Source organism: Gracilinanus agilis, chromosome 3, assembly GCF_016433145.1.
Source record: "Gracilinanus agilis isolate LMUSP501 chromosome 3, AgileGrace, whole genome shotgun sequence".
NCBI lineage: Eukaryota > Metazoa > Chordata > Mammalia > Didelphimorphia > Didelphidae > Gracilinanus > Gracilinanus agilis.
This window is the reverse complement of record NC_058132.1, coordinates 325346689-325373414: the sequence shown is the minus strand read 5'-3', so window position 1 is coordinate 325373414 and position 26726 is coordinate 325346689. Positions and strand designations below refer to the sequence as shown.

The 26726-nt window shown below is 37.5% G+C and overlaps 1 protein-coding gene across 1 annotated transcript in view; it reads left to right on the top strand.

The window, feature by feature from the left end:
- The window catches only part of CLSTN2 (calsyntenin 2), a 612830-nt gene that overhangs the window by 544424 nt on the left and 41680 nt on the right, over positions 1-26726 (top strand). Inside the window, exon 9 of the mRNA XM_044669146.1 lies at positions 3243-3405. Within this exon, the coding sequence (XP_044525081.1) occupies positions 3243-3405 (163 nt within the window). The remainder of the gene's footprint in view (positions 1-3242; positions 3406-26726) is intronic.

Here is a 26726-nt window from a genome sequence, read left to right as displayed (position 1 = left end):
AACATGTCTGGTCAAGGACTTAAGTCTCAAAAGCAAAGGATATTCTTGTGAAAATGAATATTAATAGGTATTTAGGAAAGTCAAATGAAAACAAACTCACCTTTCCCTCTAGATTCACAAAATACTCTCTGCCAGGCCTGTATCCTATGTCTCTGTTTGTTTTCAAAGTTGTATCCCATATCTCTGTTTGCTTTTTATGAACACATTTTTTTTCATTCTACTTTGCAAACAAATAATCAGTCTTAGGGGCTACGACTAGCAATGACTTATCAGAATCAACCCCCCCAAAAGTCAAAATGTATCTTTTCTGAAAGGGGGGCAGATATAAATCTATCCATTTTTGAAGTTTGTTTATCCAGGTTCCAATTAACTTACTTTTTTATGATTCTAATTTCTTTACACCTTCAGAAAATATTGGATGGGGAACACAAAGGCTCCAGTAGAATCCTGTCGTTTTTCATTTAAATAAACATTAAGCCTCTACTATGTTCAGAGCACCATGTTGTAGTCTTGGGAGTTACAAAGTTTAAATAAGTCTCAGCCTTTCTCCTTACAAACTCACATTCCAGTAAAGAAAATATGACACATGAAGGAATGAATGAATGAATGATAGTGTACTTATTGAATGTTTCATGTATGCAAAGCACTGTGTTAAATGCTAGGAATATAAATAGAAAATCAAAATATTTCCTGATTACTTGCTCATAGGAACAAATACTATAATACAGAATGATACCTGATATATATGTGAGGGGTACAAAGTGTATGAATGATGTGCTATTTGGTGGAAGAAGGATCATTGTTAAATGGGGTGATAGGGAAATAATGAATATTTTAATATAATTCAAAAGTTTCCTATTAAAACCCTTCTAAATGCAAGGCACCATGGCAGAAGTGTCATTTAAGGATAGGTAGAGTTCCAATAGGTAGGGGAATAAGGAGAGGAGTCAGATTTCAGGCACTGAAGGGAAAAAGTGGAGCTAAAGCAGCTAGGTAGAGCACTGCCAGGTTTGGAGTCAGCAAGACTCATCTTCCTGAGTTCAAACCCAGTTTCCAATTAATTTAAATTTACGAGCTGTGTGATCCTGGGCAAGTCACTTAACCTGTTGTCCTCAGTTTTCTCATCTGTAAAATGAGCTTAAGAAGCAAATAACTTCAAGCCACTCCAGTAGCTTTAACAAGAAAACCCCCAAATGAGGTCATGAAAAGTAAGACATGACTGAAGCAACTGAACAACAGGACAAGAACAACTCTACAAGGAGAAGCAAGCAGTCAGACTTGGCTAGAATGCTATGTACATGGAGAGGGAGATAATGAGATAATAGACTATGAAGTCAAATGAATTGATGAAATCAGAAGGGGAGAGAATAGAGGGAGACTGAGCGCAGAATTTTGGGGAACACAAAAAACTTAAAGTGTTGGGAATAGCTATATGAGTCTCTGAAGGAGACAGAGAAGATGAGAGAGATAGGAGAGAACCAGGGGAGTGGCGTTCTGATGCCAAAGAAAGCATCAGTATTCACAATGATAGTGTCATTAATAATAATAGAATTTATGTGGCATTTTAAGGTTTGCAAAGCACTTTACAGATATTAATTTTATTCTCACAATGGCCCACATCTCACAGATATAGAAACTGAGGCAGACAGCACTTAAGCGGCTTGTCCAAGATCTTTTAAGTAGTAATGTGTGTTTGTACTTGCCCTGCAGACTTCCTGATTTCAGGTCCAGGGCTCTATCCTTTGAACCACCTTTGCAGTAACAAATGTTGCGTTGGGTCCAGAGGATAAAGATTGATAAAAGTACATTCTATGTGGCAGATTTGGAGGTCTCTGGTGAGCTTCAAGGGATGAATTTCAGGAGAATGATGCTGATGAGTGCCAGATTGTCAAGCACTGAGGGAAAATGAGTAGTAAGGAAGTGGAGGGACCTACTATAGACTTCTTTCCTATAAAGTATGAAAGTAAAGATAATTAGGGAAGAAAGCTAGAGAGCAAGACAGGGCATTAACTGGATGGTATAGAAGGATTAAATTCTTCCTATATTGATATTCAAAATAACCCTGTGAGATAGATAAAGAAAGGAAATAAATATTTATGCGGTGTGTGTTAGGTGCCAAACACTGTGCTAAGCATTTTACAGATCATATTGTCTCATTTTGTCCTCTCAACAACCCTGGAAGATAGGTACTATTATCCATTTTATAATTGAGGAAACTAAAGCAAACAGGGTGGGATCACATAGCTAGTATGTATCTGACATCAGAACTCAAGGCTTCCTGACTCCAGGCTCAGCTAACTACTGTACCTCTAATATAAATAAAACAGATATTCATCTTCATTTAAGAAAACCTAGTTAGGGAGGCTAAATGACATGTCCAAATCATACAACTACTAAGTGGCCAACCCAGGATTTAGAATCAAATTTTCCAGTTCCAAATCTAGTCAATCAAAGCCCTTGCCTCTTCTTCCTCTCTTTCTTCTCCTACTAATTTTTCCCTTCTATTTTTTAATTCACCTTTCTTCCACCTTCCTCTTTTCCTCTCTTTCACTCTTCTACTGTAATGAAAATCATTTATGGAACAAAATTTTTCCCCCAATGTGGCAGTCTGCAAAGCATTATCTAAATTGAGTCTAAACTAACATTCTGGCCTTCCAAGACAGCCAATAATTATATGAACTGAAATAGTCAACAAATGAATCAAATGTTTGCATCACTCATTCTTCCAACAAATTAAAAAGTGTTTGTTGAGTACATACAATGTGCAAGGGACTATATTATGGTATAATATGTATCTCTGCTCAGGATCTATACAAGCCAAAGGGGAAAGATATTTCACAGTGACTGAAGAGAACATTGGAAATATTGCATGCTGTAGAAAAAAAAGCATCATTTGCTCCACAAATTACTTAGGAAAGTCTTCCTGGAAGATGTTGTAATTCAAGAGATAGATGGCTCACTGACTTGGCATCTGGGATAAAACCTGAAATGTTCAGATATAGAACATTGTAGAGTTCTCCAAGTTCTCCAATAGAGGTGTCTAATACTCAGCCTGAGAACCAGATTAAAAATTGGGAAATAAAAATACAATAGAATGTAGATAATGGTGTTTGTGGTCCTCTAAATGAAAGTCTACAAGCCCAATGCAACTCTCCTCCTTCATAACTGAAATAAGAAATTGTTTGATCATTATGGGAAGCATCCAGTTTTAAAAGGTTCTTCTCTTTCTTGTTATTGCTTAGATTTGTGACAAGGAGTGGCATTACTACGTCGTCAATGTGGAGTTTCCTGTGGTCACCTTATACATGGATGGCACGACGTATGAGCCTTATCTCGTGACAAACGATTGGCCCATTCACCCATCACACATAGCCATGCAACTTACTGTTGGCGCATGTTGGCAAGGTAACCCTGTTGAAACCTAAGAGGACCCTCAACGTCCAAATATCAGACCATTCCTGTGCAGTAGCCATGTGGTATTTAGCACATAGTAGACACTGAATATTAAGTTGATCTGAAAGAAGCTTTTAGAGGGGAGTAATTAAAAATTGTGGATATTGGCCTGACTAATTTTACTAATCCTTTCCTGATAAAATAGAGATTGTAGAAACTACATACTAATCCAGACAGTCAGCTTTTCTGATAATAAATTGCCTGGGCTGAGCCAGATGTTGATTTCAGATCAAAAAGAACTATACCCATTGACTGCATGTTGCTAATGATTTTTCTTGTTAACGACCCTCTGGCAATTCCAAACTGAAACTGGAGAAAAGAAAGGTTTCAGATCTTCTTACAAATGATGAAATGGCTACCATCCTTGATGCCTCTCCCCACCCATTCCCTCCTGCCTCTTGGAAGAAGATGGCAGATTGTCCCTAAGTCATTTGGTTGTTTTTAGCTAGATGTATACTCTGTCACTATGTGTTATACCATGTTGTTGCAGAACAGTTCTTTGATAAATAGTAGACTGGTATAATTAACTGTTTAAATATAAAACTGAGCCAGAGCAAATTAAAATAATTGGTGTGGTTTCCCCATTCTCTATCTAAAAACTATTTAGAAAAAGGCAAATGTCCCACTTTTTACTATTATATTAAAAACTCATTCATATTTTTGAGTTTTCTAGAATCCATTCTTCCCCCATCCCAAGTCTCAGTCTCCTCAATAATGCTAAATTTCAAAAGAAAACAGGATCTTTCAAAATATCTTGATGATGACACTGGAAATTTCTTAATATAATTAAAGCCAAGGTCTTCAATCTTGTGTTATTTTTCTTTCCTTGGCTTCCATCTATTGTCATCAGTTTTTCTTAGTCCTTTGAAATCTCTTTTAAATTAAGTTATTTTTAATCAATTAAAATCTGCCTTCTTTCCTTCCTACCCTACCCTCATTGAAAAAAACAAGAGAAAAAAAACACCTATTATACAAATATATAGTCAATTGAAAAATTGCCCATGTCCAATTGCCTCTCTTTTAGGAGATGAGTGCCATGTTTTATCTTGAATCCTCTGTAATCATGTTTGATTGTTGTGATGATCTGAGTTCCTAAGTCTTTCAAAGTTGTAGGTCTGTACAATGTTGTTGTAATTTTATAAACTATTTCTCCTGGTTCTGTTGACTTCATTCTGCATCTATTCCCAGAAGTCTTCCCAGGTTTCTCTGAAGCTATCCCTTTCACCATTTCTTAGTATTCCTATATATATATATATATGAGTGTGTGTGTGTGTGTGTGTGTGTGTGTGTGTGTGCATGGATACTTATGTGTATACATATAGATGTCTATATTTGTATGTGTACATTATATTTTATATATACATGTTATTTGTAATAATATATGTATACCACAACTTTTCAGCCATTCCCCAACTGATGGGTACCACCTCAGTGTCCAGTTCTTTGCTACCACAAAAAAAGAGCTGCTATAAATATTCCTGTATATACAGGTTTTATTCCTCTTTCCTTGATTTCAGTGGGATGTAGAACTAATAGTAGTCTTGCTGGGTTCAAAGGTATATATAACTTAATTATTCCTCTGAATTTTACCTTTTTACATTGGCATATAAATATTTGTCATTTTATAGTACATTTAGTATCATTAACATTCTATTAACAGAAAGGTGTTAAACTCTCCATTTATCTGATATTGGCATAGTAACTGTAGTAACAAAAGTAGTGGTAGTGATGATAGTTAAAAGGAACCTGACAGATTAGGAAAGTATCCTCTAACAAAGACCTGCAATAACAATAGTAATGGTGATAACTGGCATTTATATATAGCATTTACTGTGTGCCACGCACTACACTAAACACTTTACCAATATTATCTCATTTAATCCTCATAGCAGCCTTGGAAATAGGAGCTACTATGATCTCCATTTTATAATTGAGGAAACTGTAGCAGTTAAGTGACTTGCCCAAAGTCACACAGATAGTCTCTTGGGCTGCATTTGAATTCAGGTTTTCCCGATTGCCTTTAATATAGTATTAACTCATTATTATTAATTGCTGTCTCTTGTATAAATGAAACACAGGACCTTCTTCTGAAGGCAGGTATAAAAGAAATAACACTCTAGATAGGGGAAGAAAATTAATTTTGTTGTTGTTCAATCATTCCATCATTTCTGACTCTTCCTGACCCCATTTGGGGTTTTCTTAGCAAAGATACTAGAGAGGTTTGCCATCTCCTTCTCCAGTTCATTTTACAGATGAGGAACTGAGGCAAACAGGGTTGAACAACTTGCTCAGGATCACCCAGCTAGTAAGTGTCCAAGGATGTATTTGAATTCATAAAGATGAATTCTTCCTGATTCTAAGCCCAGTGTTCTATCCATTGTGCCACCTACCATGTGTCTCAGAATACATGATAAGTACGTCAAAAAATCCTCAGAAATATTTTTGGACCAATCAGATCTCACTTAACTAAGCAAGAGTTAAGGCTGATGAAAGGTACATACCATCAGATTTATTCAGTGTAACTAAAGGAGGTTTATCTCTAAATGGCATCTATCAAATAGCAAAGGTCACAGAATGTCAGAGTTGGAAGGAATCTCAATGGCCATCATAATCCAACCAATACATGAGAAGAATAACCATTTCTAACATATTCAAGTGTCTGTTCAATTTCTACCTGAAGTTACCACCTCTTAAGGCAGCCCATTCTACTTTTGGAGATCTCTTATTATTCAGAAAATTTTCCAAACATCAAGTCAGAATGGACCTTTTTATAACTTCTACCCCTTGCTCCTGGATCTATCCCCTGAGGTAAAACAGAATATATCAAATCCCTCCTCTATTGAACAGCCTTCAAATCCTTGAAGATAACTCCCATGTTGCCGCCCCTGTCTTCTCTCCCCCATGCTCATCATGCCTATTTCCTTCAACCAGTGTTCATATGACATACTAGGTGCCCTCCTCTGGATATTCTTCAGCTTATCAATGTATTTCTGAAATGTTCAATAGTGGAATTCAAAGGCTCTCCAAGGCTGGCATCTGTATGAACTCAGTCAACAATATATCCAGACAGAAATATCAAACAAATGGCTGTGTCACATGGATTTGTTTATAGAAATGGAAGGGTTTGTGATAGCAATTCAGAAACAGGAAAATACCACCAGAAATTACAAAAAGGATATTTTTAAAGACCTTAGACATACTATTTTTAAAGAGCTTAGACATAGATGCAGATTGTGCACAAAAAAATGTAGACTCTATACAACACATCATTGTAGACTGTAAAATTTAGCACTTGCCCAATACCTAAGAAGATATGATCTATTGGCTAGAATTATGCATCATAAACTTGCAGTCTTTCACGAACAAATGGCAAAGCCCCATAGTACAAATACGACCCCGAAAATACCCTGGAGATCTCAGTTAGTAAACTGTGCTAGAATCAAATAATTTACCCTAGTTCAAATTGATACCCATTATCACCTAGGTACAATTATCAATCCTTGAAAATATAAAAATGTTTTCTATTATTTTAGAGACTGGGTCTTCTATCTTACCCAGGCTCTCACTGCAGCTCCAACCCTATCACTGATCAGCACTGGAGTTTTGATCTACTTTGTTTTTGAACTGGGCCATTCTTGGTGTCCCACCCACTTCCAAAGGCTACCATATTGTTACCAGACTGAATGGGAATACTCAGTAAATTCAGCCTTTCTACAAGAAATCCACTACCATTAGCTTCTTGAGTAGCAGGGATTACAGGTCTGTACCACCATGCCCAGAAAAAACATTTTTTAAAACCCTTACCTTCTATCTTAGAATCAATTTTGTGTATTGGCTCCAAGGCAGAAGAGTGGTAAGGGCTAGGCAACAGGGGTTAAGTGACTTACTTAGGATCACACAACTGGGAAGTGTCTGAGGCCATATTTGAACCTTGGACCTCCCGTCTCTAGGCTTGGCTCTCAATTCACTGAACAACCCAGCTTTTCCCCAAAAAACAACATTTTTAATAAATGCTGGCCTACCAACTAGTCATAATCTTCAAGATCTGTGGAATAAAACACTTCAAAATATAAAGGGTCCAGCCCAAAAAAATGGGATGTGGGAACAGAATGAGCCACAAATCACTCCCATCATTTTGTTTGCTATTGGAGTTATACTGAGGATGTTTTCAATAAGCCTTCAAAGGATGACTTTGTATCTTACTGCTTTTATTTGATTACAACTAGAAGGTATTTTATTCACCTATGCAAAAGTCTCCAAAAGATTAAACATAAAAGAATAATATCAGGATAGCAATTTATCCCAGGACCATTTTGATCTAAAAACCACCAAAAATATGAACAAGATGACTAATAACAACAATAATAATAATGTCTGGCACATACATATGCTAAGATTTATATCTATAAGTTTAATCTTACTTAAGCCCCACAAAAAAATCCTGTAAAGTACTACAGGTTTTACTTTTCCCATTTTCCAAATGAAGTAACTTAGTGTCAGAAAGAGTAAGTGACCTGCTCATGGTCATAAGACTATGAAGTGTCAGAGATGAGATATGGAAGCTTTGCCTTCTTAACATAGACTGAATAAACCCCCATGAATGCTATTTATAGTTACAACTCCCATGTATTTAGTACTTTGGGGCCCTCCTTTTTTTCCAGAAAAACAACCATTCAAGTTCCTCTCTTTTGTTAAGACCTTCTGGGATTTCCTAACCTTAACCTTGACCCTAGGCAAAGCCAAACTAAATGAGGGAGGTTGAGTGAGGGACAGTCAATGCCAATATTTAAAGAATATACTTTTATGTTTTGTAACATCCTAATAAGAAGCATTGTATTAAAAAGACATAAGATCTGGATCCTTGTCTTTTCTCTCTCACCAATTCAAAATACAACTTTGAACATCTCATTTCCTCTTAACTTCAGTTTCTTCTCCTTTCAAATAAGAAGGTTGGATTATATGACCTTTAAGATCTCTTCCTGCTTCAAATTCTAGAACCTAATGATATGGTAAAAAGTACAAAAGGGATGTTTAGAGAGTAAAAAAGAAAAAATACTAATAACAGCAAATGTTTTGTTCCAATATAACTCCAACAATTAACTGTCCCCTCTCAGGTGGGAATACCAAGGAACATTTGTGGAAGGAAATAGTCATCCTCTGTAACGTCCCTCAAGTTGAAGATGGAATAGGATTCCATCCAAGATCAACACATGAATGAATTTCTCTAAACTCTCCTTAAGTTTATATCTACTTCTAGTCTAAAACAGCTACATGAAGCTTTCATTTAAAATTTCCTTCCAAACCGAGAACACAGCAGTTATGTTTTGAGTCAAGGGTGTTGCTCATACTTGTGGTAAATTGGGTCTATAGTTGAACAATGAGAATCAGGGATGATTTAATAGCAACTTCTTGTTTCTCTCTCCTGAGAATTTCTTCCAGCAATGTTACATGATAATAATATGCAAATTTTAATTTGCTTAATGCGTCCAGTTAGCTAATCTAAAGCTAGAATTTTGAAAAGATCCCAAACTCCATTTTCTGTTGACATTTTTCTAGTAATTAAAGGAAGATTGAAGCTTGTTTATATTTAAGGAATGTTTCAGGCACAGAACTTAAATATATTGCATAATATATTAATTATAAGGGAGCTTATTTACAATTGAGATATACTTCATGCCAAAAAAACAAATGCAAACCAAACCTCTATTTCCAAATGGCAGTATCATTATTTACATACATAATGTCTAGAGAATTGTAGGCACCACCATGAACATAATAACAAATCTATGGGTTTTTCATTTCCACCTCATCTACTTTGATGGAACTAAGCTAGTTGATTTTCAGAGTCTCTTCCTTTTCAGACTTTCTTTGGTTCCATGTTGAGTTCCAAATCATATCTTTTAGACCAAGAGCTGAGAACTTTTTCTTCTTTTGGGGCCAATTGATTCCTATAAGGAAAAGAAAGCAAGTATTAAAAAGTTAAAATAGCACTAAGCTAGGAATCCAAATACATGAGTTCAAATCCTTCAGCTTTGCCTTTTACTAGCCAGCGACCTTGGCTATATTCATTTCTCCTTTACAGGTCTATCATTCAATGAATTTGCAAGTAAAAAAGTAAGTTAAGTGAATGTTGTTTTGTTTTTAAGAAAAAAGAAACTAGCACATCCATCCATACTACAAATTAAAAACAAAGAAGATAAATTCAACAAAATACAATAAATAACAAAGGATATATATCAGTTCCATGGCATAGTTAGTTTATTTAGATAAACAAAAAGGGAAGGAAAGTGAAAGGGATGGCAATGAGATTAGAGAAAGGAGAGAGCAACACAGGATAGGCTTTGAGATCCATTTATCAGAACCATGCTACAACTAGCTACTAAATTGTAAAGACTGGAATTATAATTACCCAGTAGTATCTTATCTTGATGCCATTTCTGTGAATTCCTAGGTCACCTCTCAGTATCTGCTAATCTTCACACTTGGCTTTAGCATCAAGTACTTGTCTGATGTTATGTAGAGATAGGCTGACTAAAGTATGGATTTTTCCAGGTAATATAGGATAACAAAAAATGACCTTAATGGATCATGTATTTTGACAATTCTATGGTTCCTAAGCTTAGGCAAGACTCAGACAGCTGTCTTCTTTTCAGACACTGTCTACTACCATGATTGAAGGCAGATGCCACCAGATTGTTCAAGCCTAGCAAATCTGTGTTTGTGGAGCTCCTGACCACAGAAATCTTTTAAATTGTCTCTGTGCTTATCTGGCTATGAGTTTCTTGGGGTTATTTATTAATGATGTGACTAGATTGAAAACCAATTCTACAAAAAGTAAGTTACTATATGACATGACGAGTAGATGTCCTTGAATCTTTCCATTCTACTACTGCTCTAAAAATCAGATTGAGAATTCTAAATTAGCCTGTTGGCCCATTCCTTTGAGACTGTAATGAATGTATTGGTTTCCTTTTCAAGCTTTTAAGACTGTGACAGGCTTGGGGTAGCCAGGGTAGGAAACCTTTAGAAGCCAGGAAAATAGCCAGAGGACATTTGATTCCTGAAGTCAGGGCAGGAAGGAGATTATAAGTTAGCAAGAAAGAGAGATAATGGAGAGGTAGATGAGAAGACTCTTAGTCAGACTTTATGTACTATACATACACACACACACATACATATACATATACATATATATGTATATATATATATATATATAAAATTTTGCGACATATTATACCACCCTTACAATCTCTGTATCCACTGGTCATGAAGAACCTTCATTCCTCCATAGCAAAATGGACATGGTAATGGCAGAGACATCTCATAATCACAAATTACATATTCCGTTTAAACATTTGACCATAAGATTTAGAAGGTACCATGCAGATCATGGAGTCCAATTCCCTTGTCTTATAGACTACTACTCAGAGAAATTAAAATGATTAATCCAAAGTCATACAGATAGTAATCCTTGCAGAGAAAGAATTCCAACTAAGTTCCTCTGATTTCAAACTTGATATTCTTGCCATCACTCTACACTATCTCTCCTTTATTTGGTTATTTTATCATATAAATAAGCAGGGACAGTGTATATGTTTTTATACAACCCTATCCTTTAAGAGCACAAAACTGGCTCCCAGCCATCCATGAATAGCTATTCAATTGAGAGAAATCTCTATTAACAGATGAAACCTGGTATGTTATTCAAATCAAGTGGAAATGAAGGAAACATGAATCCACTTCTATTTATTCCTAACATAAATACCTAGGCTGACATTGAGAAACTGTCCTTGTGTGTACTTTGGGGCAGAAGGCAGAAGAAGTCTTCCTGCTACAATGAAATCTTAGCACTAACTCAACTTTGAGGAATATTAAGCTTTCTGATCTGTAGCTATATTGGCATTAGGGAGGAACTTTATTGAACCAAGCATTGGGAGTGAAACAGTAGCCACAATTTCACCTATTTCTGATGAGAGCTCTATCATCGTTTTAGTCACCTGAGAGTCAGGAAAACTAGAGAATTCAAATCTGGCCTCAGACACTTTAAGCTGTGTGACTACAGGAAGATCACTTAACCTTTGTCTACCTCAACTTCTTCAGCTGAAAAATAGGGACAATACTTGCCTTCTAGGGTTGTCATGAAGATCAAATGAGATGATATTTGTAAAAATCCTAAATTGCTTAGCACAATACCTGACACAGTAGGGGCTTAAAAAAATGTTTCTTCCCTTCCCTTCCCCTTTCCCTCTCACTCATCCTCCATATCCAATTCTCAGGTTATTTCCCTCTCTGATTATAAATGATTCCTTCCTTCTAAATCTGTTCTTCATGCTTACCATGATTTCCAGTCCCTTTATCACTCCTGATTCTCCTAGGCCACTACCCCTACTCTGACCTCTCTTTTCTTTTTTTCATTGTCTTGCTTTTCTGTTCAAGACCCTTTAATTGAATCCTACTATTTATTAAACAAGATCCAAACATCTTGGTCTTCCATAAGCAGGAGCAAACTATGGATGCTCAAAAAAACTGATTGATTGACATGAGCCCAGGAATCAAAATACAAAAAATAATTTAAAATATATAAAAAGTGCCATTACTGGCATATTTGAGGAAAGTATTTTAGTGAAAAAATTAGTTAATGCACTACCTGAAGATGATTCGTGACGTTTGTTTTGTAATAAAATTTAAAATACAAACCATTTGGTATTTGTAGATACTCTAAATACTGTTTTTAAAAATAAAGATCTTTTAGTATCCTTCATTACTTTAAGACGATATCATGACTGCCCTGAGTATGAGTATTTCAAATAGCATGTCTAACTGCCTACTGAAGAATGCTAATTGAATTGATTTCCCAACTCTGAGTCAATAATGAATACAACAAATTCCACATCTGTCTCTCTGGCCAGAAAGACTTTATATCTTATGGACAAAAAAACTTCTCTGGGACAACTGACTGTAGAACAAAAGCATTTAGCTGAGACTATCAGTTGGTTGTAGGTTACCAAAATGGTAAAGCAGGTTTACACAGTCACCCAAATTAGCCTTTTGTGGGTTAGTCATCAAGCAAGAAATTGAATCAAGAACACGATTGTGGATAAAAACAATTTGTTGCCATAATTGTGACCCGTTATTGGGATGACTTGAACCATCAAGGTACTTAAGATACCCACCCCACCACCACTACCACCACTACAGTTGCTGCCAATCTCAATTAAGGTATTGTGCCTCAGCAGTACTCTAATTTTAGATAGATTCTGCACTTCCAAAAGGGGTCATGACCACATAGGTAGGTATAGGAACTGGAACTCTCAGAGAGTGAAAATGCTGGCTTGTGTGCTTTCTTATCTCCCATTTCCACTTTCTTTTGATAGGGGATCTGACATAGAAGATATGGTAACAGAAGAGATGCTTTTGGGTGGGGATAAGAGATTGACAAGTCTTATATTGGTTCTCCTGAGACCCAATCAACTTTGTGCCCAGTGATAGCTGATCATAAATCTACGTGAGATCATTTTCCTATTGTCAGTGGCATCCAACTCAAAGAGAAGTGGGGGCCACTCAACCATATATAAGGATCCCAGAGAGCTATGTATTGACTAGAATATTATCTGTGTTTTATTATGCTTTTATTTCTTTCATTAACTATGCCCCAATTACATTTTAGTCTGGTTCAGGCAGCACATGTTGAACAACTCTGTTCTGTGTAAATTCTTTGAATTTTCTAGGAATGTAAATCTCCCAAAATTTCAGGCTTAGCACTATTAAAAGTATTTCAATGTATTGTATTGAAAGGGACTAGAGGCAGTATTAAAAATATGGTCTCTGATCTCAAAGAACTTTTTACTGATCAAAGGAGAAATGAGACATAATGAGACAGTAATATGTCTAAGGACTATAAGCAGTGATGGTGAACCTATGGCACATGTGCCAAAAAGGGCAAGCAGAGCCTTCTCTATGCACATGCCTGCAGTTGCCCACTAGAGTTAGTTACTTAGAAAACCAGAGGCACTCAGGGTTCCCTTCCCTGTCCCTACCACGCCTTAGGACATTTCTCACATGGCCTGCCCCTCTGCCCAGCAGCCCAAAGGGAGTGCTCCCTCCCTGGACCTGTCTTGGGGGAGGTGCACAGCAGTCAGTCTCTGAGGGGAGGGCATAGTCTGGTGGGGAGGGGAATGGAGGAAGGGTCTGTCATTCTATCTCTAAAAGGTTTGCCATCATTGAACTATAGAATTCCAGAGAAGGCAGAGAAATCTTAATGGGCTGGCCATTCTCAAGAAAAACTTCACAGAGAAGCTGGAAATTAATCAGGGCTTTGACTGATGTGCAGGATATAGATGGAGAGGGTGATAATAGAAAGAGTGCTGACTTGGAGTCTTGAAGATGTAGGTTCAAATCTAGTCTCTGATACTTACTATTCTATGACTCACTTAACCACTCGATTTTTAGCAAAATAGAGGTAACAATACCTATAATACCTACTTCAGCAAGTTTGTTGTGAGAATCAAATGAGAAAATGTATATAAAGTGCTTTGCAAACTTTGAAGGACAATATAAATGTCAGATAATGTCATGAGAAAGGATAGAGTATGTCAGGTAGAAGGAACAACGTGAACAAAAGTGTGGAAATGACATGAATGTAAATAAACAAGAATTGGTCATGTTTTTCCTACTGATCCTGCTGTTTTTCTCTTCTAACAAAAACAGAAGCTTTAAATTTTTACATGTCCCTCTAGGCATTGAAGCTATCTTTAAAGGCTCTAATTTAATGATACCCCTTAGGAACTCTAGAGGGGTCCATTTACCCTAAGTGACACTTTTATAGTTCTCTTGTCTCCTCCCTCAGAAGACAGCTGTTATTTCTCTTACTCTCCACCTTAGTGCTCTTCTGCCTATATTTTCCTAAGCATTGATTTCAGCCTTTGTCTCCTAATTATGCTCTTTATTAACTAACTTCCCATTTCTTGGTACCAGCATGGATCTCATTTGGTCTTACTAAATGCCCTAGAGCAGTGATGGTGAACCTATGGCACGAGTGCCAAAGATGGTACACAGACCACTCTCTGTAGGCACACAACCATCCTCACCCTACTCCACCCAAGTTTGTTACTAGAAAGGCAGAGGGATTCAGGAAGAGTTGTTCCCTCCCCTTCTCCACTATGCCTGATGATGTATTTTCATATCCCCACCCAGCTGCCAATGGGAGCTCATAGGGGATAAGGTGAGCAGCTCATAGGTAGCAGAGCTGGAGGACAGCAGAGCACTTGGGCCACTCCCCTGCCCCTCTCCACCACACTGAGGACATTTTTTCATATCAACCACCCCTCCACCCAGTAACCTAATGGGAGCACTTCCTCCCTCTCCTGTGTAGGGTAAGGGGTGGGGGGCAGAGTGCACCCAACACTCAGTGAAGAGAGGGGCACAGCACATAGTCTTGGTGGGGGCAGGAATGGTACTTGGTCTGGGGGAACTAGGCCCAGCACTCTGTCTCTAAAAGGTTCACCATTACTGCCCTATAGAAACCCTATAGAGTATGGTAGAAGGGAAACCTTCTTAACAATTAGAGCTGGACATCTTCAAGTAGAGGCAAGATTGCTATTTGCTAGAGATGGAGAAGATATTCATATTTCAGATAACATCTGAGATCCCTTCATACCTTATTAGTCTTTGAGGGCATCACTTTATTACAACATTTAAAAAATTGGTTCTTTCCTCTTATTCACCTGATAATTCCTATCTTTCATACAAAGACTAATCCAGTACAATAGAATCAGGAGCATGCTCACAAAAGCAAGTTGTTAAATCTTCCATGTAACCATTTTCACCTTGAAAATCATCAAATGCTACAAATCAGGGCTTGATTTATTGTTTTGTTGCTTTCTAGATTTAAGAATGTGATGGCATAAATATTAAGAGTGTAGATTATACTTTAAAGAGTCATTCATATGTTTTTGGAGAGTCAGTTGTTAAACATTTACTTAGCCCTGAATAAAGCAAATATGTATTAATCATATACCATTCTGAATCTCTTCCATTCAGAGAAACCAGTCTAAAGAGAGACACCAACAGTAGCTATTATCGTACATAGTGACACATAGTAAATGATTAAAAAATTACAAATGAAAATTGTCTGAAGGCATTGAGGAATGGGTAGGAATTCAATAAGCAGGGACTTGGGGTGGTGGGAGGGAGGACTTTACAATAGAGAACAATGAGCAAAGCCTGAGAACACAGTACACATGAGGAGACCAATCCAGTATAAATGGAGCATAAGGTGTATGATAAAGGAATGTATCATAAAGGAATGATATGAAATAAGGTTGGAAAGGTTAGAATAGTGCTTGAATTTTAAGGGTCTTGAATACCATGTGAAATAACAAAAACTTTACTTAGTAAACAATAGTCACCAAAGATTTTTGAGTGGAGGACTGTCTTGATAAGGTCTATTGTAATTTTCATCAGTATTTTGAAGGATGAATTAATTGATCAATAAACATTTATTGATTAAATATCTACTGTGTTTCAGGCAGCGTGCTAAGCACTGGAAGTCCAAAAAGAGGCAAAAGACAGTCCTTGTCCTCAAAAGCCTTACAATCTAATGGGAGAGGCAATATTCAAATATGTGCTTGAGGATTTCATCAGCTCCCATGGATTCAATTATTATCTCTTTGGTGATGACACTCCGATCTATTTATGCAGATTTAATCTCTTTGTCAGCTTCCAGGCTAACATCTTCAACTTCTTAATGGAAGTCTCAAATTCAATGTCCCATAGATATCCTGAATTCAACATGTTCAGAACTGAACTAATTATTTCTCCTTCCAAAATCTTTGCCCCTTCCTAACTTCCCTTTTACTACTGAAGATAATACCATCCTCTCAAGCCCCCACTCACAACATAGATATGGTCCTGACTTCCTCACTCTCTTTCACTCACTATACCTACTGCCAAGGCCCAACAATTTCACCTTTGTGGCATCCTTCAAATACATTCCTTTCTCTCTTTGGATATTGCCACCATCCTGGTGCAGGCTCTCCTCTCTCTGTGCCTGATCCATTGCAGTAGCCTGCTGATAAGTTGTATGCTATATCCAGTCCATCTATCCTCCATTCAGCCACCATAGGAATTTTTCTAAAGCATAGGACCACTGTATTTAATAAACTCCAACAGCTCCCTGTCCAAGATCAAATACAAAATTCCCTATCATTTAAAGCTCTTCATAACCTAACTTTCCCCTCACCCCACTTTTCCAGTTTTCTTATACCTTTCACCCTGTCATATATTCTTAAATCCAGTAACACAAGCCTCTTTGCTGTTCCTCATCCAGGATATGCCATCTCCCAATTCTAGGCATTTTCGCTGTCATCTTCTAACTTCCCTAGTTTCAAGTCCGAGCTTAAATTCAACCTTCTATAGTTTCCAAATCCCTTTTAATTCTAGTGCTTTCCCTCTGTTGATTATTTCCTATTTTTCCTGTACATAGCTTGTTTTTTCTAAAATGTGTAGTTTCCCTCATTAGAATGTGAACTCATCAAGGGCAAGAACTATATTTTGCCTTTCTTTGTGTTACAATTAAAATTATCTCCAGAGACTGATTTTGGGGTAAGAATACAAGTTTCTTAATTATATCAGATTTATTGATTAGGCCAGCATCATAACCAATAAAATAATATATATTTTCATGGCTCTCCCAAGACTAGGGATGACCCAAACTGGGTCAGGCAGCTTAATAAATAAAATTTTAGGAGTTCATTATTCAGCCCCTCCCTCTAATAGACCAAGAAATCTTTAATTGGTAAATAGCTAATTAAGAAGTGGGCAATCAACCTACATCATGGGGAACATGCCCCCAGGAAAACAACATTTTATTTATTAACCAAATTCTGCTTAAAAAAAAAGGAAGGCATTCTTTGTGATTTCTAAGTACAAAGATAATGCAAGCCAAGCCAGGGCACTCCTGAAGGACTTATGGGAAAGAATGCTAACCACATTGAGAGAAAGAACTGTGGGAGGTAGAAATGTAAAAAAAAACATATGGCATCACTTATCACATGTATATAGAGATGTGATTTGGGGTTCAGGCTTTAAAAGATTGCTGTTTAGCAAAAATGAATAATATGGAAATAGGTATCAAGTGGCAACATTTGTACAACCCAGTAGAATAGCTTGTTGACTCTAGGAGTGGGGAGGAAAAGAAAATGAATCATGTAATTAAGAATAAAAATTATATATGTATATATCCATATACATATATAAATTAAAATTTAAAAAATAAATTAAAAAGATAATGCAAAAAGTAGCAGATTGGATAGTATCTCTGACCCAGATCCAAGACACAGGAATATACAGTAATTTTCCCTAATATATACAAATTAATATGGCATCTGAAAAACAGATTCTCACATTTAGTATCCCCAGTGTTCAGCAAAGCATCTGGCATAGAGCAGGGTGTTTAATGTTTATTGATTAAGTAATATCTACAGCCAATCATTTTTCTAGCCAAAGATCACAGTTTTGGTCCACAAGCAAGTATCCAGGGCAGGTACTGAGGAAAAAGGATAGACTGGCAGTGCTGTCACTCTAACCTCTGTGAAAGACTGAGACTGAGGATTCAGTTACCAGACTCAGAATTTGGTCAAGGCCAGCAGGGCTGAAGGTATGAATCTTCAGAGCCTTCCAGCTAGATGACAAGGGTTAGGATCAGCATCTCTCTACTAGACATCCAATCAAGGGTATATCTGTAATTGTGTTGCTTAGACTTAAAGCTGGGTATAGAACCTGGAAAGTCCAAGAGGACAGCCATCAGAGTCTGCCATAGAAAAGATAGCAAAAAGCTCTGAAAGTTTTCAAGCCATTTGACCCTAGCCACTTTCATGATCCTTGAAGGACACAGCACTCCAGAGTTCTACAATTCCATATGATGAAGACCAGGGGTGTACTTGTCCACAGTTTTCCCTCCAGAATTGCTTAGGACCTGGCTCTAACAAGAATTTCTAATTTGGAGAAGAAAGGCAAGAAAAATGATTTTAAAAAAAAGATTCTCATCATCCAGAGCTATTCTGGTATCAGGAATCCCCAAGACAGAGATATGATACTTATCTGCAAAGAGTAGTGTTAAAGCAATGAGAGTGAATAAAATTTCAAATAAAAATAAGAGGAAGAAGGTCAAGGACAGATCTTTGGGGATGCCTACAATAAGAAGTCAGGAAGAGAACAGGGAGCTGGTCAAAGAGACAGAGGTGTGGTTAGAAAATTAATATAAGGATCAGGAAGGGAAGGCACCATTGATGCCCAAAGAAGAAAGCAAGAAAAGTTGCCAGCATTTTAAAAGTTGAAGAAAATTTAAGGGAAATGAGGGCTGAAAAAAGAAGATGATTATTTTGAGGGATCTGAAGGTTATTGCTAACTTTAGAGAACAGTTCAAACTGAGGAACTAGAGCAGAAGCCCAAGAAAGGGCCTTACGTGTAGAGTGAGGAAAAGGAGACACTGGACATAAGCTATTTTTTCCAGTAATAAAATAATAATAAAAGGAATAGATAGAAATGTAATAAAAGGAAAGATAGAAATGAGACAGTAATTCAATAAGCCAGATGGGCCAAGCAAGAGCCTTTTTAGAAATGGAATGGGAAGGATGGAGTAGAGAAGGAGTCAAAGCACACAAGAAGAGAGCGCTGCTGAAGCAGCATCGTGGAGAGGTCATCAGGGAATGGAATCAAGGACTAAGATAAGGAATGAGCTTCAGTGCTGAGAAGGGGCAGCTCTTGTTCAGTGACAGGCAGGAAGGAGAGAGAAGGTAATGATTGATACTGAAGAGATCTGAGGAATAGAGGAGGAGAATCTGAGGAAGTTCATATTGAATGGCCTAAATCTTCTCAGTGAAACAGGAAACTAGGTCATCCAATGTAACTGTAGCAGATTGTGGGAGAGAAAAGAGAATAATAGGTCCGGAAAGCTGCTGTGGGAAATGAGATAAGGAATCAATAACGGTATAGTAGAAGGTACTGTGAATTTATAATGGGTGTATTCTGCTTGATTTGTGACTTTCTCCATCACAACTTGGCAGTAGTAAAAGAGAAGTGTAGAAATCAGAGAATAGGGGTTACCCCGGGAATTGGAATCATTGATCAGGAATGACAGGTGATGGGGTGTTAAGGGATTCTAAGGTTGTACTAAGTGAAATATTAAGATAGCATATCAAAGGTCAAGGCAAATAAAACATGAGTGAGAAAAATAAGTGGGATAATAAGAATGAGTCAAGAAACCAAAGATCACAGGGTAAAGTTTAAGTCTTCAAAGGCATTCGCATTTTAATAAGAGATTCTATGAAAGATCTAATTCTGGGGCTCACTCAGACTTTGGTAGGAAGATGGCAAGATGACCTCTGTGTGTGTGTCTGGTTGGGATATTAAGGCAGGGTTCTAATATTAGAATTTCAGATGCCATGGCATATAAAAAAAGGAGAAATTGGAACATGGAGGGGTTGGTAGCAGGTCAGGAACAACTTCAAATCACACCACCTAGGCAACCCCACACTCTGACTTTAAGTAAGGTTGACTAACAAATGTTCTAATCCATTAATGCTATATCTGCACATATTTCTAAAGGTGTTTTCTCACAGGAGCTATTAAGTTTTCTTTCCATTTGTTTATTACAGTAGCCTTTAATCATTCAGTGGATCATAGATTTAGGGCTGGAAAGGAACTTCATGGTCAATTAGTCCTATCCTCTCATTTTACAAATGAGGCTTAGACTTGCCCAGGGTCAGAGCGATGGCCAATGACAGAGTTTAGATTTGAACTCAGACTGACTTCAAATCCAGGATTCTTTCCACAATACCTTGTTGACTCCTCATTCATTCATCCACAGAGCTGAAAGCATATTGTGATTAGATGTATGGAAAATGTCATGATAATGCAAATCGGGCTAATTTTACAGGTTAATGATGCTAACCTATAATACACTAGAAATGGGCTATTTATTTAATCGGTATATAAGTTTCCCATGAATTTTGTTTTGAGAGCATCAAGGGAAATCATTATATTGTGTGATCTGTTGGTTATAGCTTCCACTCTTGAAAATGAACTGGCTGTCAAAGGAATTGGAATAGAGTACACCTGGAACTTAGGGCAATGATTAAATTCCTCCCACTGACCTTTCTCAAGGGACATCACAAGATTCTTAAAGTAAAGTCAATTTAAATCAGCATTAAGGTGGAAAATAAATATGTTTGCATACTACTTTTAGTTTTTATTTATTTTCATATCCTTAATTTTATTTGATCTTCATACAGATATTATAAGATGAGTAGAGAAGGTAACATTTTACCACTGCCCAAAGCTAATTTAAATAGCTCACTAGTTCTAGAGCTCAGGTCTCATAAATTCTGGCTCTTCATACTTCCCAACAAACCATTCCATCTCACATGGCACACACTGTGATGGAAGGTGCTAAGGAATACATGAAATCATACTGACAAGTAGGAGAACAGGTTACAGCTACCTTCTACAAGACTAAGCAAACAAGAGAAATTCAACAAATTCAGAGGAAAAGAATGGAAAGGAATCCTTCTATGAGAATGTTGTTAAAGGTCATGGAGTAAACTAAGTCCCATTACTATACAGTAACCAATAGCTATGCTCAGAAGCTTCCAATCTGAAAAAAGAGGGGATGTGAGACAGATAGCTAGGTGACTCAGTAGATTGAGAGCCAGGACTAGAGACGAGAAGTCCTGGGTTCAAATCTGGCCTCAGACACTTCCCAGCTGTGTGACCCTGGACAAGTCATTTAACCCCCACTGCCTAGCCCTTACCACTCTTCTGCCTTAGAACCAATATACAGTAGTGATTCTAAGATGGAAGGTAAGGGTTCGTTGTTTGTTTTTTAAAGAAAGAAAAAAGAAGGGGAAGGGACACTTCTACCTCTTATCATCCCACCACTATCACCTTCAGATGAGTCTGCTTTGGGTTCCAAACCCTGACTCCTCACAGCTAATCCTAGTTCCTATTTGTCTCTATATATTCAACTCTCCCCTATATACAGCAGCCATCCAACACTTCAGTGTACCCCAGATTAAATTCCCCATCTTCTCCCCAAAGCTGACTCCTCCTTTACCTTCCAATTTCTCTTACATAGCATTTTCCTTAGTCAACCAAGTTTGATTTCTCTATCTTCCTTCTTTTACCACTCCTTGATGTCCAACAAGAATAAAAACTCACATTTGTCTATTACTTTATGGCACATAGAGCTTTAAAAGAACCATGAGATCCTAGGGTCTCAGATTTGGAACTAATAGAAACCTTTTGTTGTTCAATCAGTTTTAATTCTTCATGACCCCACAGACCACAGCACACTAGGCCCACCTGTCCTCCACTCTCTCCCAATGTCTGTCCAAATTCATATTCGTTGTTACCATGATATTATCTATCCATATCATCCTCTGTTGTCCTCTTCTCCATTTGCTTTTAACCTTTCCCAATGATCAGGGTCTTTTCCAATGAGTTCTGTATTCTGATTATGTGGCCAAAATATTTAAATTTTAATATTTGACCCTCTAGTAAATAGTCTGAATTTCTTTTAAGTATTGATTGATTTGATCTTGATCTTCAAGGGACTCTAAAAGTCTTCTCCAGCATCACAATTCAAAAGCATTGATTCTGCAATGCTCAGCTTTCCTTATAGTGCAGCTCTCTTTCAATCCGTTTTAGCCCAAAACTAAATTTGAACTCAGATCTTCCAGATTCTGGACCTGGTGGCTCTATCCACTTCACCACCTAGCTGCACCTAATGCTTTACAAAGTAGGAACCATATATTGCTACTGGAAAACCCTAGCTTTGACTCTATGGACCTTTGTCAGCAAGGTAATGTCTCTGCTTTTTAGTATGCTGTCCTGATTTGCCATAGCTTTCCTTCCAAGGAGCAAGCATCTTTTAATATCATTATTGCAGTCACCATCTGCGGTGATCTTTGAGCCCAAGAATACAAAAATCTGACACCACTTCTACTTTTTCTCCCTTTATTTGCCAGGAATGATAGGACCACTGGCCAAGATCTTTGTTTTTATTTCATTTTATTTTTAATTTTATGTTGAGCTTTAAGCCAATAATTAATTCCTCCATCCACAGTCACAAAGCTTCGAAGATTTGGACCCAGGAGGCAAACCCAATGTTCTAATTTCAACTACAGAACTCTCAACCACACTATACTAACTTTATCAATCCTAACAGTTCCCTTTCCTTAATATTTCTTACATCCACACCCCTCTTTCCATTACCATCACCAAAATTTTAGCCCTTCTTAATTTGTGTTAGAACTCAGTACATCCAAACCAGAATTCATTATATTTCTCCTAAAATTCTCCTCCTTCCAAATTTCCCTATTTACTATCAAGGGCACCACTGCCTGTCTAGTCATTTAAGTTCACAAACTCAGTGTCATTCTCATCATAGACAAATCTTGTCATTTCTGCCTTGGAATATCTTTCATATATGTCTCTTTCTCTGCACTTAACCAAATGCCACCCTAGCATTGACCCTCATTGTCTCTCTCACTGGTTTTCCTGCTCCATATCCAGTCTTGCATTGCCTGTCTCCCATACTGGGAAGTCCTGTGTCCTCAATTCAGCTTCTCAGTCTCCTCTCAGCTTCTTTGGAGACTCAGCTCGAAGCCCACCTTCTGTGCAAAGCCTTTCCCAGTTTCTGTATTTATCTTGCCCATACCTAATTATTTATATGTTATCCCTACCATTAAAATATGAGTTCCTTGATTGCAAGGTCTGTCCATCCTTCTTTGTATTTTTGTTATTAGCAGAGTGCCTGGCCCATTTTTTGTTGATGTTTGTTTAGTCATTTTCAACTCTTCATGACCCCTTTTGGAATTTTCTTGTCAAAGAGTAGCTTGCCATTTCCTTTTCAAGCTCATTTTACATGTGAGGAAAATGAGGCAAGCAAAGTTAAATGACTTGTCCAGGGTCACACAGTTATAAGGGTCTCAGGCCAAATTTGAACTCAGATCTTCCTACCCCTAGGCCTGGTGCTTTATCCGTTGCATCACCAACCGTACCTATCAATTTACATAGTAGAAGTCAAACATCTACTGAATAAATGAATTCAAAGAACCAGAGAAAAGATCTCCAGCATGTCGAAAGTAACTTGCACAAAGGATTTACAAAGAAGAGAATCACTTGGGATAGGAAACATCCTTTCTGATAGAGCTTAGAGATACAATCAAAAAATCCAAATGAATTATATCCATGTTTGTAACTCATGCTATTGGGATTTGGGGGTCATTGTTGGACTGCAAGGGTTGTTGATATGTAACTTGTGTTCATTGTTTTATAGAATTATCCATACCAATTTTATAATGTTAGTGTTATTTAGATAATCTTAATAGATGTATGTTTGGCAAACTATTAAAATTTTTGGTTCTGTTCCCCCCCCCCCCTTAAAAAAAGAATTATGCCTGTGAGCAACTCTCAGAAAGATGAAAAGTACTACACTGGGTACAAGTCATAACTAACACTTATCTAGTGCTTTAAAATATACAAACTGCTTTACATATATTTGATTGTCACAGGAGCCCTACAAAATTAGGTACTTTTATGATCCCCATTTTACAGATGTGAAAGTTGAGGCTGAGAAAGTTTACCCAGTCACAAAGAAAGTCATTGTCTGGGGCAAGTTTTGAACTTGGGTCTTCATGACTAATTTCGGTGTTCTGTTCAGTGTGAACCTACAGAAATGCCTTCCTATGCCAAGGAGAACCCTACGCCAAGAATCAGGAGACTTGGATACTAGCCCTGGTTCTTCTAGACAACCTTAAGCAAGTATTTAACTTTTCTGACCCTCAGTTTCCTCATCTATTAAATGGCTAAATTAATCATCATCCTATTTTATAGACTTGTTATGAGGATTAGTGAAGATATTGTATTTGGGAACACTTTAGTATAGAAAAACCCTTCTTTTGAGCTATAAACAGAATAACTAGCCTCTCACACACCTGCTTCCTAGGCCTTGGGAATATTACCCACTCATCATCCCCGGCATAAAATCTATGAACTCTGCAACACATTGAAGCAAGTCCAGTTTCCAGGACTTTAGCCAAAGAAGTGGATAGGAGCTGACTTGACTTATAATGTATTTTTGCCACCAAAATTGACCATTTTATTTATTCTCCTCTTTTTTAATCTCATTAAAACACAGATGTTTAAAATGATGCCTTTTGGCTGCTAATTCTGGAAGGGAGATGTGAAGAACTCTCACCCTTCTCCAACAGTTTTCAGCTCGGAGAACATTTGTGTTTCTGATTTATACGCCCGTGAAAATAGGAGTTTATTATAATGGAAAGGCTGACAAGACCCTTAAATATAGTGGGGGTTGTGAGTGCAACCATACTGGCATGCATAAAACATCACCTCGTTAGGATTCTAGCCACTCAGTGAACATCTGGGAAGTTGAGTCCTCAGGTTTTTGCAACAGTGAATGAATTTCAGCACAGTGTCAGCACAGTCTCCTCCATTGCCAAATGGTGATTTTCCTTATGCATTTAGATGGGGTCATTTTATTGCCTGGCTCCAAAGCCTTTGGCAGTTCCCAAGAAAAGTTCCAACCCCTCTAACTGATGTTTAAGACTCTCCACTATCTACCACCACCCCACCGTTCAGTCTCATCCTGTACCACTCTCGTTCACATCTTCTACCTCTGAGCCAAATTGAACTAATCATTTCTGGCCACATATGCCATGCCTTAGGTCATGTTGTCCCCTCTGCCTGTCAACCCCTGCAACCTGTTGAAATCCTTTAAGACCCAACTGTAATGTCTCCCAACCCCGTCTGTGATCCTGTCCATCAGTAATTACCATTACTCCCCTGATCCTCACCAGGACTTTTCACCATTTTAAGATAAACTAGGTGGCACAATAGATAGCATGTCAGGTCTGAAGCCATGAAGACTGACCTCCTCCAGTTCAAATCTGACATCAGACACTTACTAGCTGTACTAGCTGTACTCCCTGAGCAAGCGACTTAACTGTGTTTGCTTCAGTTTCTTCATCTATAATATGAGCTAAAGAAGGAAATGGCAAGCCACTCCATTATCTTTGTCAAGGAAGCCTCAAATGAGGTTATGAAGAGTTGGGCACAACTGGAAGGACTGAACAACAAGACACTGATCACATTCTGATAGTCTACATTTATACAACTTTAAGATTTACAAAATACTTTACATAATCTCTTTTGATCCTCCCAACAACCTAGTGAGGTAGGTGCTATTATCAACCCTATTTGCAAATGACAGTACTGAAACTCAGGGGATCTGTGATTTGCCCAGAGTCTCACAGCTAGTAAGAAACTAAAACAAGAACACCAGAATTCCTAACTACAAGTCCCATACTTTATCAGCGATGTTCAAATTCAAATAGAAATAGATTGAGAGCCAGGCCTAGAGATGAGAGCTCCTGTGTTCAAATGTGGAGAGCTTATATATTTCTTAGTTGTGTGAAACTGGGCAAGTCACTTAACCCCCATTGCCTACCCTTTACCATTTGTCTGCCTTGGAATTAATATACAGTATTGAAATTAAGAGTTTAAAAATGAAGAGATGGAGAGGAGAGAGACAGGGAAAGGAAAAAAGAAAGAAAGGAAAAGAAAGGAAAGAAGGAAGAAACAAACAAAGAAACAAACAAACAAAGAGAAGAAGAGAGGAAGAGAGGAAGGAAGGAAGGAAGGAAGGAAGGAAGGAAGGAAGGAAGAAAGAAAGAAAGAAAGAAAGAAAGAAAGAAAGAAAGAAAGAAAGAAAGAAAGAAAGAAAGAAAGAAAGAAAGAAAGAGAGAGGAAGAGAGAGGAAGAGAGAAAGGAAGGAAGGAAACAAACAAACAAACAAACAAACAAACAAACAAACCACTGCAGGCTGTATATTGACTTAGAAAACTACAAAATTACATGATTGTGTGGTATTTTATTTTTTTTCCAGGCAGTGGATAGAGTGCCAGGCCTGGAGTCAGGAAGAGGAGTTTAAATCCAGCCTTAGACATTTATTTGCTATGTGACCCTGGACAAGTCACTTAATCCTATTTACCTCAGTTTCCTCATTAGTAAAGTGATCTGAAGAAGGAAATGACTAGTATCTTTGCCAAGAAAAACCCTAACGGGGTCATGAAAAATTTGACTAGACAGAAAATAACTAACAATAAATCTTATTTTTATTTATTTTGTTAAATATTTCCCAACTTTATTTTAACCTAGTACAGAGTACATGTACCCAGACCTTTGACACCCTT